At 43.8% G+C, this 15,323-nt stretch overlaps 1 protein-coding gene across 5 annotated transcripts in view; it reads left to right on the forward strand.

Moving 5' to 3' along the window:
* Nucleotides 1–15,323, forward strand: part of LOC126041824 (sterol O-acyltransferase 1-like) — a 57,999-nt gene that overhangs the window by 42,502 nt on the left and 174 nt on the right. For 2 of the 5 annotated variants that reach the window (XM_049808084.1, XM_049808086.1), the window contains 13 exons: nucleotides 38–204; nucleotides 1,062–1,125; nucleotides 1,523–1,811; nucleotides 4,514–4,727; nucleotides 5,340–5,433; nucleotides 6,124–6,332; nucleotides 6,911–7,007; nucleotides 7,973–8,083; nucleotides 8,495–8,638; nucleotides 8,778–8,909; nucleotides 10,100–10,191; nucleotides 11,057–11,208; nucleotides 11,959–12,735. In XM_049808084.1, coding sequence (XP_049664041.1) covers nucleotides 38–204; nucleotides 1,062–1,125; nucleotides 1,523–1,811; nucleotides 4,514–4,727; nucleotides 5,340–5,433; nucleotides 6,124–6,332; nucleotides 6,911–7,007; nucleotides 7,973–8,083; nucleotides 8,495–8,638; nucleotides 8,778–8,909; nucleotides 10,100–10,191; nucleotides 11,057–11,208; nucleotides 11,959–12,059 — 1,866 coding nt within the window. In that variant the 3' untranslated portion in view covers nucleotides 12,060–12,735. The remainder of the gene's footprint in view (nucleotides 1–37; nucleotides 205–1,061; nucleotides 1,126–1,522; nucleotides 1,812–4,513; nucleotides 4,728–5,339; nucleotides 5,434–6,123; nucleotides 6,333–6,910; nucleotides 7,008–7,972; nucleotides 8,084–8,494; nucleotides 8,639–8,777; nucleotides 8,910–10,099; nucleotides 10,192–11,056; nucleotides 11,209–11,958; nucleotides 12,736–15,323) is intronic. The other 3 variants (XM_049808085.1, XM_049808087.1, XM_049808088.1) reach the window with 3 other exon arrangements.

Genomic DNA, 15,323 nt, shown 5'->3' on the forward strand with positions numbered 1-15,323 from the left:
CAGTCCCTTTTCCCACTCTCTTGCCCAACCCCTGCAGGACACGGGAGACCTGGCTGATCTGCAGGAAGAGACTGAGCAGTTCAGGGAGAAGTTGGGTTGCATTGGAGCAGAAATAGAGCGTTCCGAGGAGTCCAGCCAGGGGAAACTGCAAATTGTCTGCAGCAGCCTCAACAAGCGGCTTCAGTACTTCCATTGCAGTGACTTGTGAGTGGCCCAGAGGGACTGGGGGTAACAAGTCAGCACCCTCAAACTTTGCCTTGTGACAGTAGGTCTCACCAGCCCAGTGCAAAGCGTGCACTGACTCTCAGGTGCAGTGAGGTTTGGTGCAATTCGCACATCCCTCACTGCCCTACTTTTCTGCTCAACACATGTGTTTTGATAATCGGGTCCCTAACAGTAACTCCAAAGATGCTGTAGGTTTGTGGTTGAATTCAGCGGAGCAAGGATTGTACCCTCCTGCTGTGAACCACAGTGTCCTTTTTGCAGCTGTCATTGCTATGACAGAATTCTTCTATATAGTTTGATTCATTTTAACTTGAATACACACGCATTGATGCTTCAATAGAGCATTCAGTTCTCTCATGTACAGATACAAAATGAGTCTGAGACATGAGGTTTCAAATCCAAAGTCATTTTTTATGTCAAGGTGATTATGTTTTGCAGGCTTTTTGTTAGTTCATTGTGATATGTTAAATAAAACAAAGCATAAATCCAAGTACAAAATGCAGAAATTCACACAGTGTGTTCATTAATGAAAGACATCACTTTATAGATTTCAATCATAGAGTTAATAAAGTCTGAATTTTCAATATGTGCTTGAATTTGATTTTCATCTGTGCTGGAAGTAACATATTTTCTTAATTGACACCCAGTGCTTTTGTTGTGTTGAGTGAGAGACCAAAAAACTCTGATTAGGGCCTGGTGGTTTTTACTTCTCTTTCAATTTACAATTTGTCTCACAAACTTGGTATGTGTAGAGTATATCTTGACTCCTGGTTTTTCACTGGCTACTAAAGGAGTTTTTTCTCTCAGCTCTCATCCCTTCTTTCCTTCTGCTTTAGATCCTCTCCAATGAATGAAAAGCTACTGGATGAAATCCTGCAAGATACCAAGAACTTGATTAATGTAAGATTTTTGGGGGTTGGACATATTATTGAGTGGTATCTGCTCAGCAAATTAACACATTAGCTGACCCTCAGTGAGCATCTGTGCCCATCACAAATGTGAACAAAAACACATCAGCTCAGATCTTTTGTGCTGAAGCTTAACCTAAGAGTCTACACATGAGAAGTTACAATTGACCAATACCATAGTTCAGCCAGTGCATTAAACTTAGTCGTGCATTTGCACACTGTCTGACCGACAGCTCTGGTGACTGATAAATGATATGAATCTATAGAAGGGCTCAGAATTGTCACCAATAAGTTTCCAATTTATTGTGCTATCTACTCACTGTGACATCTTTATGCTCATGGATTCCTCACACTTCTCTTACCTGATTTCCATCACCTTTCTGTTGCAGCCAAGGGGTGGTCCAACTTTTGGGGGCACAGCAAGCTTGCTACTTTTCTTTCAGATGCTAAAAGACGACCTGCAGCAGTATGGAGGGGAGGTGCACGTCAGAAAGACAGAAAGTCTGAGGAGTGCTGCCAGCCTGCAGGAACACTGGATGGAGCTGGGACAAACTGTGCTGAATCGACACCGGGATTTTGCTGGAGCATTGCCTCCACAGCATGCTGCCCTACAAGAAATAAACCAAAAAGCATGTGAACTCTACCAGCAATACAATACAAGGATAAGCGGAAATAATGGTAAGGAATGACCAATTTTCCAGTTCAGTCTTTCCTTGGGGATGCTAGGAAAACAGCAGGTAATAAAGGACCAGTTGACATAATCTGTACTGGCTTTTTCCAAACCTAAAGTCTGACCCCCAGATATGTGCTGGAAATCAGGAGTGTTCAAGGGATAAACTCCAAGAAACTTGACTCACAGTCACACGTAAAAACAATATCTGAGATTTGAAAAGTGATACAGTGCAAAGAACATGCAATGCAGATATGATGCAGGGAAGTAGTGTCATGTTCAAAGGGAGAGTGGGTGGTTTGTGATTTTGTGGATAATTTATGGAAAAGAAAATAAATGTAGAAGGAAAGAATGGTTGTTTAAAATGTAAAGTAAAACATCTCTTTGAAGATCATTAACCAGATAACACTGTCTCAGAGGGCAATACTTTTTTTATTACCTTATCACTAATGCAAAGTTATCTTAATTTAGATATTGAATTATCCTGATAATAAAGTATGTAAATAAATGTTTTCTTTGCTGATACAAAGTTATCATGTCCTGTGTAAGATGATAAACAATTGTTGGGTAATTTGCAACTAACCTTCTCAACCTTTGCCTCTGCAAGACCTTGACTCATTTCTGATTTCAGAATTGTTTCATCTCTTTTTTTTTAAATCATGTTATTTCCTTCTAGCAGACTAAAACTAAACTGAACATGTGCTGTCAGGAACTGCTACTCATGTTTGCTAAGCTGCTGCTCATACTGTCATCTTCTTTCACTCAGGGTTATCCTGTGCTTTTCCCTACATTATCTTATGCTACATATTATATTTCAGCCTACTAAAGGAGATGAGATAGAATGATAATTCTGTCCATTCTAAGAATCAGCTAAAGGAAATAATATTCCCAGTAGTTCTCATTAGAAAGAGAGAGAAAGAGGAAGGAACAGGGCCATAATTGGCTGGACACCAGCATAGCAAAAAGTTAATAGCGGATTGTCAGAAGTCTCAACAGTTGTCAGTCATGATCTGAACAAAGGGCTAAGCAGCACAGTGCAGACATCTGATCCAAAATTGCTTCAGCCAGTAAAGTCCACAAAAAGGGATTTTAGCTTATTTTAGCAAAGGCTTTGGGAACTGGACCACGGGAAATGTATTCTCTTGATCCATACAAGGCAATGTATTTTGAGTGGCTTGGATTCATTATTGCATTGTAATGTAATAGCCTTTCAGTAGAAAAGACAAGGTATCCCTTCTCTTTACATTGCACCTCTGGTAAGAAACAGTGAATATGAAAGAGATTTTAAAGAATAGGTAAGAGACAATACTGAGACCATGGTAATTTTGTCCTGCAAGGCAATGGCACTCAATTACCTGAAGTATTTTTCAGTTACCTGAAGTATTTATTATCTTCTAAGATCTGATACCTGATCTCAAGCGACATGTGCCAGAAATACAAAGGGTTTGGTATTTGATGACAAGAATTAGAGATGGAGAGAAAACAATGAGATGTGACATTGGTTTAGACAGGAGATATAAGAAAGGACTTATATGAAATTTATAAGGTTTGGCTTAACATCTTTGCTTTTATTCAGCCTTCCTTGATCACTTCTTAAAGCCTTCACAGCATACCTTCTTTGTGAGAATAAGATGGTTTTGACTCTGAAATTGGCACTTGGGACTAGAGTGACCTCTCCAGTGAGGTCCAGTTTGGTCTTCTCTTTTTCTGGGGACTTAATTAAGTTTATAAGATAAATGCAATGACACAGGCAGCCTTCCCAAAGCAAGCTGGTATTCAATAAGGATCCAGAATACTGCATAAGGGCTAATATGGCCAAACCACACAGAAACGATCAGAAGTGACTGTGCTCCCTCAGCCCATGCCTACCTGGGACCCACCCCTTTTTTCTTCCCTCTTAAACTGATGCTGCATGGCAGGAAAACTTAATTTCATTCCTACCACTTCTCCTTGGTCTCCTGGGTTGTTAAAAACTAATGCCTGGTTGTGGGGCTCCCATCGTGTGCTCTGAAAGGCTCCACTGAGGGTAGCCTCCTCCCTTTCCTACTGGTCTGGACATCCCAACACTGCTTCATTGCACTTCTCCCAGTCCAGAGGAGAAGTTAACCAGTTCTAGCCCACAGCCATACAGTGGGGAAACCAAGCGATGCATCAAAATCACTGAAATGTTAAAAAAATTATCACCACCATGTGCTTAACATACCATCTTTGCTATAAGATGTCATGGAGGCCAGGACCTCACCAGGGTTTAAAGAAAGCTCAAACACTGGATATCAAAAGCAGGCATTGTTACATTTCAAGCATGTTCTCCAACAGAGAATATCCATCAGCATGTGCCAGATGAGTGAATGAACAAGTAATTCACTACCTTGTCCAGGCATTTTGCACATCCGTGCATACTGTATCACCTGCATCTTTGAAGAATCGGGTTGTAACTGCAAAGCAGTTTTTAGAAGAGTTATATTAAGCCTTTATGCAGGGAGGGAGCCAAATCTGCCAAGACAAGAAGGAAATCAGGGCTTCAAATCAAGTCCATTTTCTTTCAGCTTGCTTTGAATTCAGTGCTTACTAAGCAGCTCATTCCTAGTACTAAGTGTAGCCTGTTCCCACATAGGCTGTTCATCCCTCTTGGCATCCCTCTTTGAATTCAGCTTTGTTTTTGTTGGCTGAAAGAATTGTAATTAAAGGTTTGTATTTTCTTCCCCCACAGGCACAGCTAGGTTTTTGACAGCCTTGGTGAGAAGTATGGAAGATTGGTTATTCAAGGTGCAAAAGCTGAAGCAAAGTTCTGGCATGCATGAAGCAGAGCTGCAGGCATTTTATCACAAGATTCCTGCATGGCTGGTCCAGGTGGATGCAGTGATGAACTGTATAGGTTCCAACCAGTTGCATGAAGCTGAGAGTGATAAGAAACCTCATTTCCCGTAAGGACAGAGGTGTTAATTGTGTCTGGGCTGCCCTTGTATGTTAAACTACGCTCATAAGAAAAGAGAAATGTTCTTTTGTGGGTACCCTGGCCCAGGAAACTGGCAGTGGGATAAATGTCATCAGCTGAAGTGTTAAAATGATTGGCAACTGCCTTTCATTTGCTTTGATTTGGCAATATCCGTGGAAACAGTTGGTGGCTTCAATATCGCTCATGGAACATCACCATCTCCCTCAGAATTGCCACCTGCTTTGGAAATCTTGACATTTGAAGACAACCCAAAACATGTGATTCATTTACAGTCAGATTTGAGGGGGCATATTCTTCCTCGTGCTGCTCCATTGTCTTTGGTAAATATCATCAGGAAATGAATGATTTGCAGAGCACATGCATAACGTATGTGTAAGAGATTACTTGCAAATGCCAAGCTTGCCCACAACTGTAGCATTAACAAAAATGCCTGTGTCATGTTTCCAGCATATGCTGTACTAAAAATACATTGTTTTACTTGAGTTGGGAAGCAAAAGGTGTCTTTGAGACAGGAGATCCTGGGGTCTGGTGCACTAGAGGTAACTTTGTTTCTGGATTTGGGTGTTTGGTTTTTTTTCAGAGTGGTACCTAGAGAATTTTTTAAGATGATTCAGCGATGGGTTCTGTCCATACAGAACGAGGTTGAGAAAAACATCACACATCTTAACGAAAAAGTAAGTGCAAGCCTGAAACTGCTAGGGATAAGAGCACTATATCTAGTATTCAGTCTTTCCTTTAATTTCCATCTGGCCAGAGCACAGTTGTGAGGAATGCTTGTTTTTCTTTTGATGCCTTCTTTCCTGTTTGAGTTGAGTTGTGGCTTTTGTCTTCCAGCCAAAGGAGCAGAGGAAAAGTCCTCTAAAAATAGCTGTAAGGTCTCCTATACAGTGCATGAACAGAGTTTTATTGTTTCACCTTTAGCAAGCATTTCCTCTGGAAAACATTGATATTTCCTGTTCAGAGAGCTGTTGTGTCTGCTAGGTCTCTGTGGTTTTACTTCTTTCTCCCAGGATTGTAGACTAGAGGCTCTCATTGTGCATTTTTTTAAATGTTCTGCAAGTGTCGTGTGTGATTTTTGGTTTGTTGCTGAATTCCTGACACAAGAGTGTGCCTCATGGCTGTTAAGCAGCATATGATCCTAAACAAGAACTGGGAGAAGGGTAGATCCATAGTAGGAAAAGATGTGTTTGTAATGGGAATGAATATGGGAGAAAAAGATGGTAAAACCAAATGTTTCTGTCATTAGGTCAGTTTGCAAATTGAATTAGTTAGGACATTGACTTATGTGAAATGAACTGTCTTCAGACTACTTGGCAAGACCAATCATTTTTACTGGTTTAGATTTGCTCTGATGTTTTGTGCAGGTGACTGAACTGCACAGAAACCTGACCCTGTGGCTGGTGAATTTGCTGAGACACATGACAGCAGACCACTTGTCCTGGGAATGTCACCAGTGGCAAGAATCAGACAGAGAGATGGATGAGAAGCTCAGACTTCTGAGGGCTCATAAGCTGCAGCATGAAGCTGAAGAGCTGGTTGTGGAGATGGGCAGACTCTCTGGTTCTATAGTCAGGTATCAGCAGAGGTTTTCAATTTCTTCTAAGGGGGTTTTCTCAAGAAAAAATATGCAGCATGCTGAGAGATTGATCATGGTGACAGATCCCGTCAATTTGTTTGTCCTTAGGACTTTTCCTAGGTCTTGACTGGACCTTACTGGAATTTGTAGGGAGCCTAATGAGATAGGAACACCTAAAGAGAACAGCAGTGACAGCTTTATACCTAGTACTACTATGAAACATGCTAGCATCTGTCATTGCATGGGGTCTGCCCACACTTCTGAGGATGACTTCCAGAGGATGTAAGGGCAGTACAGGCAGTGAGTCTGCAGTCCAGGTCACCTGGAGCAAAGGCTCCACCTGATTCAGGATCTGTGCTCACACGTCCTCTGTGGGTTAGTACAGCACAGGCGTGGGGCAGGTGAGGATTGCTCTTCTGGAGACTTCTCTGGTGCAGAGGTCTACAGATAGCTCCTGTACCTCGCTGACAGCAATGGGCTCCTGACTGAAGGGTCTTTTCCAACCTAAATGAGCATATGATTCTAATCATTTGAGTGCATTCCTGCAGGGCTAATGATGTTCTGCATCTTTGCAGCTGCTGCCGCGAGATTGTCAATGCAATCGTTCGAAAGAAACGGTCTGAGATGGATTCAGAAGCTGATTTTGAGCTGGAGGAGCTGAATAAGATCAAGGTAAAAGGGTGCCTGTGTTTCCAGCTGTCTAGGTCTGGGGTAGATGAGACTGCATTTGCTTTGTAAAAAGGTCAAGAAAAATATATGTGAGGGTTTCAAGGAGGAAGACTCCTGCTACTCCAGTGGTCCGCGAAGTTTCCTGCAGACTCCGCAGTCCTGGAAAGCAGATAAACCTGGATCAGGTCATATTCAGTTTTAATACTTTTCTTACCCGGTTTCAGGGTACCTATGTAAGGGCTCTCCTGTGAGATTTATTCCATATGAGTGGCAGTAGACTCACCTCTGGTTCAAAGCTTGTCAGGGCCATGTACATCCAGACTTGAGTGGTGTTTAGGAGTTCCTGGAGGTACTTGGTGCAATACACCTGTATACAGATGCAGCTGAAACTTTTTACAGTCAACTGACCTACCTGCTGCCACCTCCTTATTCTGCACTTGCAGGTAAAGCTCTTAATTGCTACTGCTGTCTTCGCCAGTGTTTAGCTGAGCTTTGCCTGCACTTTAGGAATGCGAGAGGTAGACCCTTCCTGAAGCCCAAGGCTTCCTTGAGCGCAGGGCAAATGGCCTTGCTTCAAGGAATGTAAGAAGCTTCTCTGCAGGGATTGAAAATACTTGTGCTTCTGTTCTGTGTTACCTTAGCAAGTGAAAAATTAACCCCTAGGATTTACACTCATTTTTCCCCAAATGGGCTGGGGTAGTGGCTGTAAGAGAGATGTTCTGCACTGGCCTGAGGAGTAGCTTGTTGAAGGAATTAGTTGGTGGGATTGATTAGCTGGTGACAGATGCCATGGAGAGCTTGGAGAAATGTGTCTTCCTTTGTTGGGTGAGGATGGAAGGGTCCAGATGGGTTCCTGGAACAGATAAAGACAGAAAGGTGGAATGATTTAACTGTCTGAAAGAATATAACAATAGCTATTTTTCTGCTCAATAATCCCTAAATAATCACTTTCTGTTATGTCTTCCCAGACTGAGTGCTGTAATTGGATTCAAGCGTGTAGTCTTCTCCTTTCAGAGATCAAAGGCATTCCGGTCTCCTTTCTGGATTTAGAAAAACTGAGAAACCTCTTTGAATCAGAGGTATATATAAACTGCATTTGCTGTTCTAGGTTGAACCAGTTTGAGTGAAGGTCTGCTTCAAAACTTTTCCTTAAGGAAGCAGCTATGGTTCAGTTTGAGGAAAGGTTTCACATGGAGACCTGCATGCACTCAAAGCAACAGCTAGAACTATGACATGTTATGACTGTAGACTCTTTAAAAATCAGTGCTCCTTGTGAGGGCAAGACTAAGGCACAACCAGAAGCATGTTCAGTAATTAGCATATTCATTTGTGATTTGAAATATATTTATACTCAGGACCCTTCTAGCTGGCTGAAGTCCAAGTCTAAATATGTGCAAAAGAAAGTCAGAGACCAGCTAGCTTTGCCTAGGTTATTTGGATGAATAAATTGACCATGCTACTCTCCTGATCCTTCTTACGGTGCCTTACAGGTATTGCAATTGAACCTTAAGCTTAAGGATACTATAATTTCTTCAACTCAGGAAGAGCTTGAAGCTGAAGGTGCCAACAGCAGTAGGAAACCTGTAACAGAGGAAGAAATATTAGAAGGAAAGGAGGAAATTGCTATTATGCAGGTAGCTGCAATATGCTACTTCCCAGCAGGGCCTTTTTATTTATTGCTCAGTGTATGCAGTGTGAAACATGGCCTTACAGCTGCCTTGAATGCCACTAGGCTAGTGGTATCTCCTATTTCTTGTTCCTTTTCTCTCTCAGGAGCAGCCAGGTGCTGGTATGGATTATCTGACTGAGGACAATGAAGCTACTGCAGACATGATCAGATATGTAGGACATGACTCCAACATCCACCTGAAGTCTCTGAAGTCAGACATTGTGTCAGTTACAGGGGTAGGAGTCTCCACCACACCAATGGTGTTAGCCTGTTGGCAGAGATTTGGAGCTGGGTTTTAGCTGTCTACTCAGACTCTGTTACGAGACCCCATTTAACACTTGTGTCAGACCTTCTGGGGGAGTGCAAGGTGCTGGTGTTCTCTCTGATTCCTCTCTTCTTGCAATTTTAAATAATCATTGGCACAGTTACTACAGCTGCAATTTGTCCTCCTGACCCATGCATTACTGCCACGGCCCCAGGACTTTTGTGGGACCGGTAATGGGTGATGTGTGTAGTCTGAACCAGGACTATCTGCAGAGACTGGGATGGTGAAAGTAGTTTGGTGCTGAGCACATGAGAGGAGCTGAAGAGGGTTCAGAGATTCAGGGAGATCCCACAACAACAGGGAAGCAAGAAGGTCGGGTTGGTTTGGCCTCCAAGGTCCTTGTTTTCTCCACTTGCCTTTGGGATGGTGCTGTTTGGTAAAGTTGCTCTTTAGAAGTCATAGGGCCTACCTCTTGCAGTCATTCCATGGCCAGTCAGTCATCCAGAGTGGAGCCTAGATGTATAGGAATTGTGGACTGTCACTGGATGGTCCCACTCCTTAAGTGTGCTGCATTGCTGAGTGTGCCTTGCCCTTCATGCTTTAGAGGTGAGCAACTAGTTCAGAGTGACAGTGGGAGATGCAGGAGCATGTTTTTATGGACTTTGATGTGGTTTACAGAAATTAATCCCTGGAAATCAGAGTTACCTTCCAAAGCTTAGAGTAGAAGCTCTTTGACAGTTACTTTTGCAGAAAAGCCCTGGTTGTCTTCCTCAGATGAAGAAAACTGACTTAGGCCTGTTGGACCCTGTGAGGAGCTGCCTCTATCAGTTCTCTAAACATTGTTTTGTTGGGTTTTTTTGTTCCTGATCAGGCTACAGCCATCTCCAACCTCTGTAACCCAGTGAATGCACCAGCAACCCGTCTATGAGCCAATGAGACCTTCATGTCTGACTGAGAAAAGCATTTTAGTCTATTTTTAATGCCAAGATCAGCTTAGTGCCTGAACTAGCCTCTGGTTGTACATGTTTTGCTGATACAGAGTTCTTGTCTGTGTTGTGACTACACTGAGACACCAGCACCAAACCAGGCACATGCTGCAGATGAAATGTGGCATTGTTGATTTCATGTTCACTTATAGAAGGTTTTGCTCTTCCCAACCAGAGGACAATGACTGCCACCAAGTCGTCAACTCCCTTTTCTCAGAAAGAATTTGAAGCTCTGGCAATGCTAGAATATCTGCAAGTGCAGCTCCTGTGAGTATTGATCTTGTGCTGGAGGCATGAGGCGGGCAGGGTTTCATCCCAGACAAGTGCCTGTTCTGCTCTCTGATAAGGTTCTGCTTACTCCAGTATCTGTTGGCTTAATTTGGGGGTTCCTTCCGTTCTGATTGTCTTGGGCCATTGACTGTGATGTATGTTACTTGAAGACATGACCCATGTCAGCTGTCCTTCATCTGTGTGCAGATTTTCGGTTTTGTGTACTTATGAGGTACCTTGCAGAGGTACTCATGATGGGTTTTCTGCAAGACTTAATACTTCAAGTCCTGTTAGCCATTGCTGGGTGCTATGTGAATGCAGCTGTGCACTTCTAGGGCCTGCTAGTGCCCAGGACCTTAGTAGGTACAGCCATGCAATGTTGTGCCTAAATGTGGGGAACACAATGAAGGGACACCCAAGTGGCTCCATGCAGAACCTCATTAAGGTTTGTGTTTGGTAATGACTTCTTCCATGCTTAAGCAGGCTTGGACACTCTGAATTACATTCCCTCATACTGCTTGTTTTGTCTGTGAGCTTGCTTTATCCAGGGTAAGCCCATCTCATTAGCCTTGCTAATAGAATTGTCTGTGCTCTGTATTTATCCTTGTGTAATAAAGATTAGCATCTCACTCTTTGCTAGCAAACACTGAGTTTTAAAATTAATTCAATTTGTAGTGTTTACATAGATGTGCCATGAAGTCCCTTACAGATCTTTTAACAATGCACTTCTCTGAAACCGTAAATGTGTTTTACAGAGTCAGTCAATCCTACTGAACGCTTCAGCTTTCTAAATCTTTTGGGTATCCTGCCAGCAGCTGCTTAGATTTCAGGTTTCAACATTATCTTTGCTTCTGTGTTTCAGAGAAACAGAGATCCGTGCTCAGAATGCAGAGGAGAGATCTGAAGGTCTTGAAGAGAAGCTGGAAGGAGCTCTGCAGAGAATCAAAGAGCTAGAGAGTGAGCTGGAGAAAGAGGGGGAAGTCATCCCAGAAGCAACACACAAAGAAGGACAAGGTCAGGAGAACCAATATTCTGAACCCTCTCCTAGATTAAGAGAGGGAAGCAATCTTTGAGGATACCTCATTCATCTCCTATTTAGTGCAGGACCCTCTGTGCCTGGGCATATCCTAGGGTTTTGTCTACACTCTTTGTCAGAGGCCAGGCAAGAAGGCTTTTACCATGACTCTAGATTAGGACAGAAAGAACTGCTGAACATGTTCTGGTTTTGAAAGAGTAATTTTGTTTGATTTTGACATATGACACGAGTCTATATCTAGGAGATCACTGTAATTGGCTTCATCTTCCTTGTAAGTGAGTGTTCCCTGTTACAGTCAAGAAGATCTGTTTAGGATCACTGATCTTGGGGTAGAAAAGAAATAAGGTTCGAGGTCCCTTCACTCTCAGAGACCACAGACCTTCTGTGTTTATAGCACAGGACATTATTGCTGACTCCAAGAGTTGTCTGAACACTGCTGACCTACTGATCTTGCCCATACACTGTGGCAGGGAGTTCCTTAGGTCGCATGTTGTGGATGAAAGCATTTCCTTGTGTCCTTTCTCAGCTGGATCCACACAGATATAAGATATGGAGAAGGATAAAGAATGGGAATTAAAACTTCTTCCCTTAGTCCTTCAGTGTATCTTATCTCTTTGAGATCAAAGCAGGAGAGGGTAGTTTGTTTGTTAAGAATATGATACCTTGGGCAGATTTTTACTCTGTGGTACTTTTAATGACTTTGGTTTTTTGTTTTGTTTTTCTTTCAGAAAAATGTTTCCAAGAAAACATCTCAGAAATCAGGGCCTGCTCAAGTCCCAAAGCTTCTACCTCTGGCCAGTCCAAGAGATCCAGAAAAAGCAAACATTAAAGAACAGCAATGCCTGAGTAGTTTCTTAGTGCCCATTCATAGTAGCGTTTCACCCCCGATCCACTGCTGTTACTCCTTACCTACTAGCCCCAACATCTCTGTGCTATCTCAGCATTTATGCTGTTCTTCTAGCTGGTTCTACCACTTCCACATCTGTCTTGCTTGTCCTCTACTTCCTCCCACAGCTCTAGTATCTTTACAGCTCATCTTCCTTGTAGTACCATTGCTACCTCAGCTTTCTTCTACCCACATCTCTCCTACCTGCATGCCCTCCTCCCCTCCCCTTGCCCTGTGCTTGCCTTCTGTTTGTGTTCATCAGTCTCCTCTTGTTTCTCTGTCTCATTCAGCCTCATCCCTGTTGGATCATGCCAGTAAGTCATTTGCACCTCTTTCCTCTCCTATCAAGGGATTTTTTTCTCAGTACCAGCATGGCCTGGTTGTGTATCTGATAATGGGTACATCCTTCATCCTCTGGGCTTCAGATGATTCAGTTACCAGCTGACCAGTTAGGAGGAAATTGTACAGAATTGTATGGACAAATTTTTGTTCTTCTTTGAATCTTCTTCTTTTGAAGGTCTTTGTCCTTCTTCCAGAAAGCATGAAGCAGCCTGAAGCTGTGCATAATCCTGAAGGCCTTTCTCAAATTGCTGCCACAGGAGAACTGCCTGTAATCAAGGTCACAAACTCAGACTTCAGATTATGCCAGTTCACCCTCTTAGTGCACTGGGATGGCATTTAAATGTTCCATCTCCCTGCAATTTCTGTGTTTGGCCCCCTGGGTCCCTACCTGCAGTAACCCCTCAGCCTCAATGGGTGAGGTGGTCACCTGAGACTTCTTCCTCTGTTGGGTCCCCAACCCAGGGCAGTCTGTGTAGTTATAAAGCTCTGCAAGGCCAGTAGAGCTGCCTGGCTTCAGTGTCACTCTGCAGTTTGATCCACTCTCAGCTCAGAAGAGCAGGCAATGAAACTGTCAGGAATCACAGCAGTTCAGACAGCCCTTGCCAATTCCCCCAGCATAAATACTATTTGGGAAATATCATAGATCATTAACCCTGAAGTACATTTTTAAATGACCTTTTCCTTCTGCAAGGTTTTTGAATGTAATGTCTCCTGAAGGTAAAATTACAAGTTTCTGCCAGCTCTGTATATGTAAAAGACAGAAGATCCTGCTGAAGCAAGGCATGTACTTTGGAACTGAGGATGCTTTTAGCTATCATTTGCCTTTTCTGTAACTGCAGAAAAGTTACATGTTTGAAAAAGCTGTGCCTGACTTCTGCAGATGTGAGTGCAAATAGGTTAATGTGTGTGCCCTGATGTAGTGCCATCTCTTGACAGTCATTTCTCAGGCTAAGTGTTGTTACTTTGAGACATTATCTGTAGAGGTGTTGGTCCTTGATGTGCCAAGGAATCTTGGTCTGGATGGATCATTTTACATGGAGTTAGAAATGCAACCAGAGAAGTGTTCACAGAAAGGACTGTCTGCAGCTCACTCTGTGTAGTATTGCACCCCTTTGCTCTAGTTTGGGAAACAAGGGCTTATTCCAGCAGCATGAGAAATAACCAGAACCAGCCTTAGAGAAGTAACTACGCAGCTCCTGTTTGCCAGTAGAAGATTACAGAGCTTTTCCACTTCCCAGAGCTAGTTTTCCATGAGTGGATCACTACTGAGATCTATCACAGACACACAAGCAGGAGCCACAGCCATCCTGCCGCCCTCTCCTGAGAGGGTTGCAGTGGCAGAATGATTTAGATGTGAGGTCTAAATCTGGAGCTCGGATGCTCATGTGATCACAGAGAAGTTCATGGGTGGATTTTTCCCACTTCCCAGCCACCTGTAAGGGAGCTGGTTCACCAGGTGCCCTTGCTGTAAAAAAGATGAGCAAATACTTGTAGAATGAGTATTATGGGAGCACTGAGTGTTGAGAAGGGGACTCCAGAGAGCTGAAGGGACTGATTAAATACAGAATGTGTCGTACTTAGAAGTGGGATCGTTGTCTTGTGCAGCAGCATTATGCCAGTACCTGCAGGCCATCCTCGTGACACAGCTGTATTTAACAGAAGCATTACTGATGATATGTGCCAATGTGCATGAGTGATACAAGCAGGCAAAGAGGGACTGAATAAAATGAGTGAAAATGCAAGAGTGAGTGATGCCTGCTAGGCACATGCATGATGGCCAACTACTGTGCAGGCAATTAAGAGAAGGGCCACTTTGTGGCCTCTACAGGCCACCAGCAGCAGAACGTAGTCCTGGGAATTGCTGTGCAAGGGAGGTCTACTTGAAGCAAGGGGAGATGCTGCAGGTCACTTAAAAGGGCAGGAGCAGAGCTGTTGTCCCCCTAAAGGGCACGAGGATCAGATAAACCAAGTGCAGCAGTATTTCCTTTGACAGTGCTCCATATCTTTGCCAAAGGAAAGGATTGCAGTATCTGTAGGTTCCTGGTCATTGCAATGACCTGCTTTTGGCAGGAAAGATATATAGAAGTTTTGAGGATTATAGGAGTTTGGGGGACTTTCTCTGTTTCTTCCCTGTGTGTGGAGGTTACCAAGGCAGCAGCAGCAGGCAAAAGTATTACTGTTCTCCAGGCTGTCAGCTGGCTATTCCCCAGCAGTGCTGGATTCCCCCTTATCTGCTCCGTGGGAGTTGGTTAAACGGATCACCTCTAAAATGTTTAGATGCTCACAAGCTCAGACCTTGTCCTGCCTCACCCCCCAGTGGAAGCAAGCAGCAGCACAGCCTGCCTTTCCTCTGCACAGCTGACGTCCCTTGCAGGGAAGTGCCAAGCCTTAAAGGCCGCGCTTTCCTCCTCTTCCTTTTCGTCCTATTTTAGAACTAGGGCTTGGCAGTGGTTGCCAGTGTGTGTATGTATGTGCACATGGGTGGTGATTGAAATCCCATAACCAGGACTATGCCATGGGACCCAGCTCCTTCCCTTGTTGCAGAACTACCAGGCTGGCAGCACCCACCAACCTGCGTAGGTGCTGAGTCCTTTTCTGTTTCCCCACTGATTGTCGGGCTCCCACCCCTCCTGCCCCCACCCGGCTGTTCAGTTTGGGGTCGGGGAGCAGCTCAGTACATAGGGGCTAGTCTGTCCTTCCTGCCGAGGTGATGGGGCGAGATGGATCAGACCCCAAGGGCCAGGCCCTAAGGTGTCACGGTGCATCTGGCCCTGAGAAGGGGAAGGGACGACACCCCTCTTCCCACAACCCCCTGCTCACCCACATGCCAGCCCTTCTCCTTGTGCTTCACATTTTTCCCCTTTC

This window comes from Accipiter gentilis, chromosome 8 (assembly GCF_929443795.1).
Source record: "Accipiter gentilis chromosome 8, bAccGen1.1, whole genome shotgun sequence".
Taxonomy (NCBI): domain Eukaryota; kingdom Metazoa; phylum Chordata; class Aves; order Accipitriformes; family Accipitridae; genus Astur; species Astur gentilis.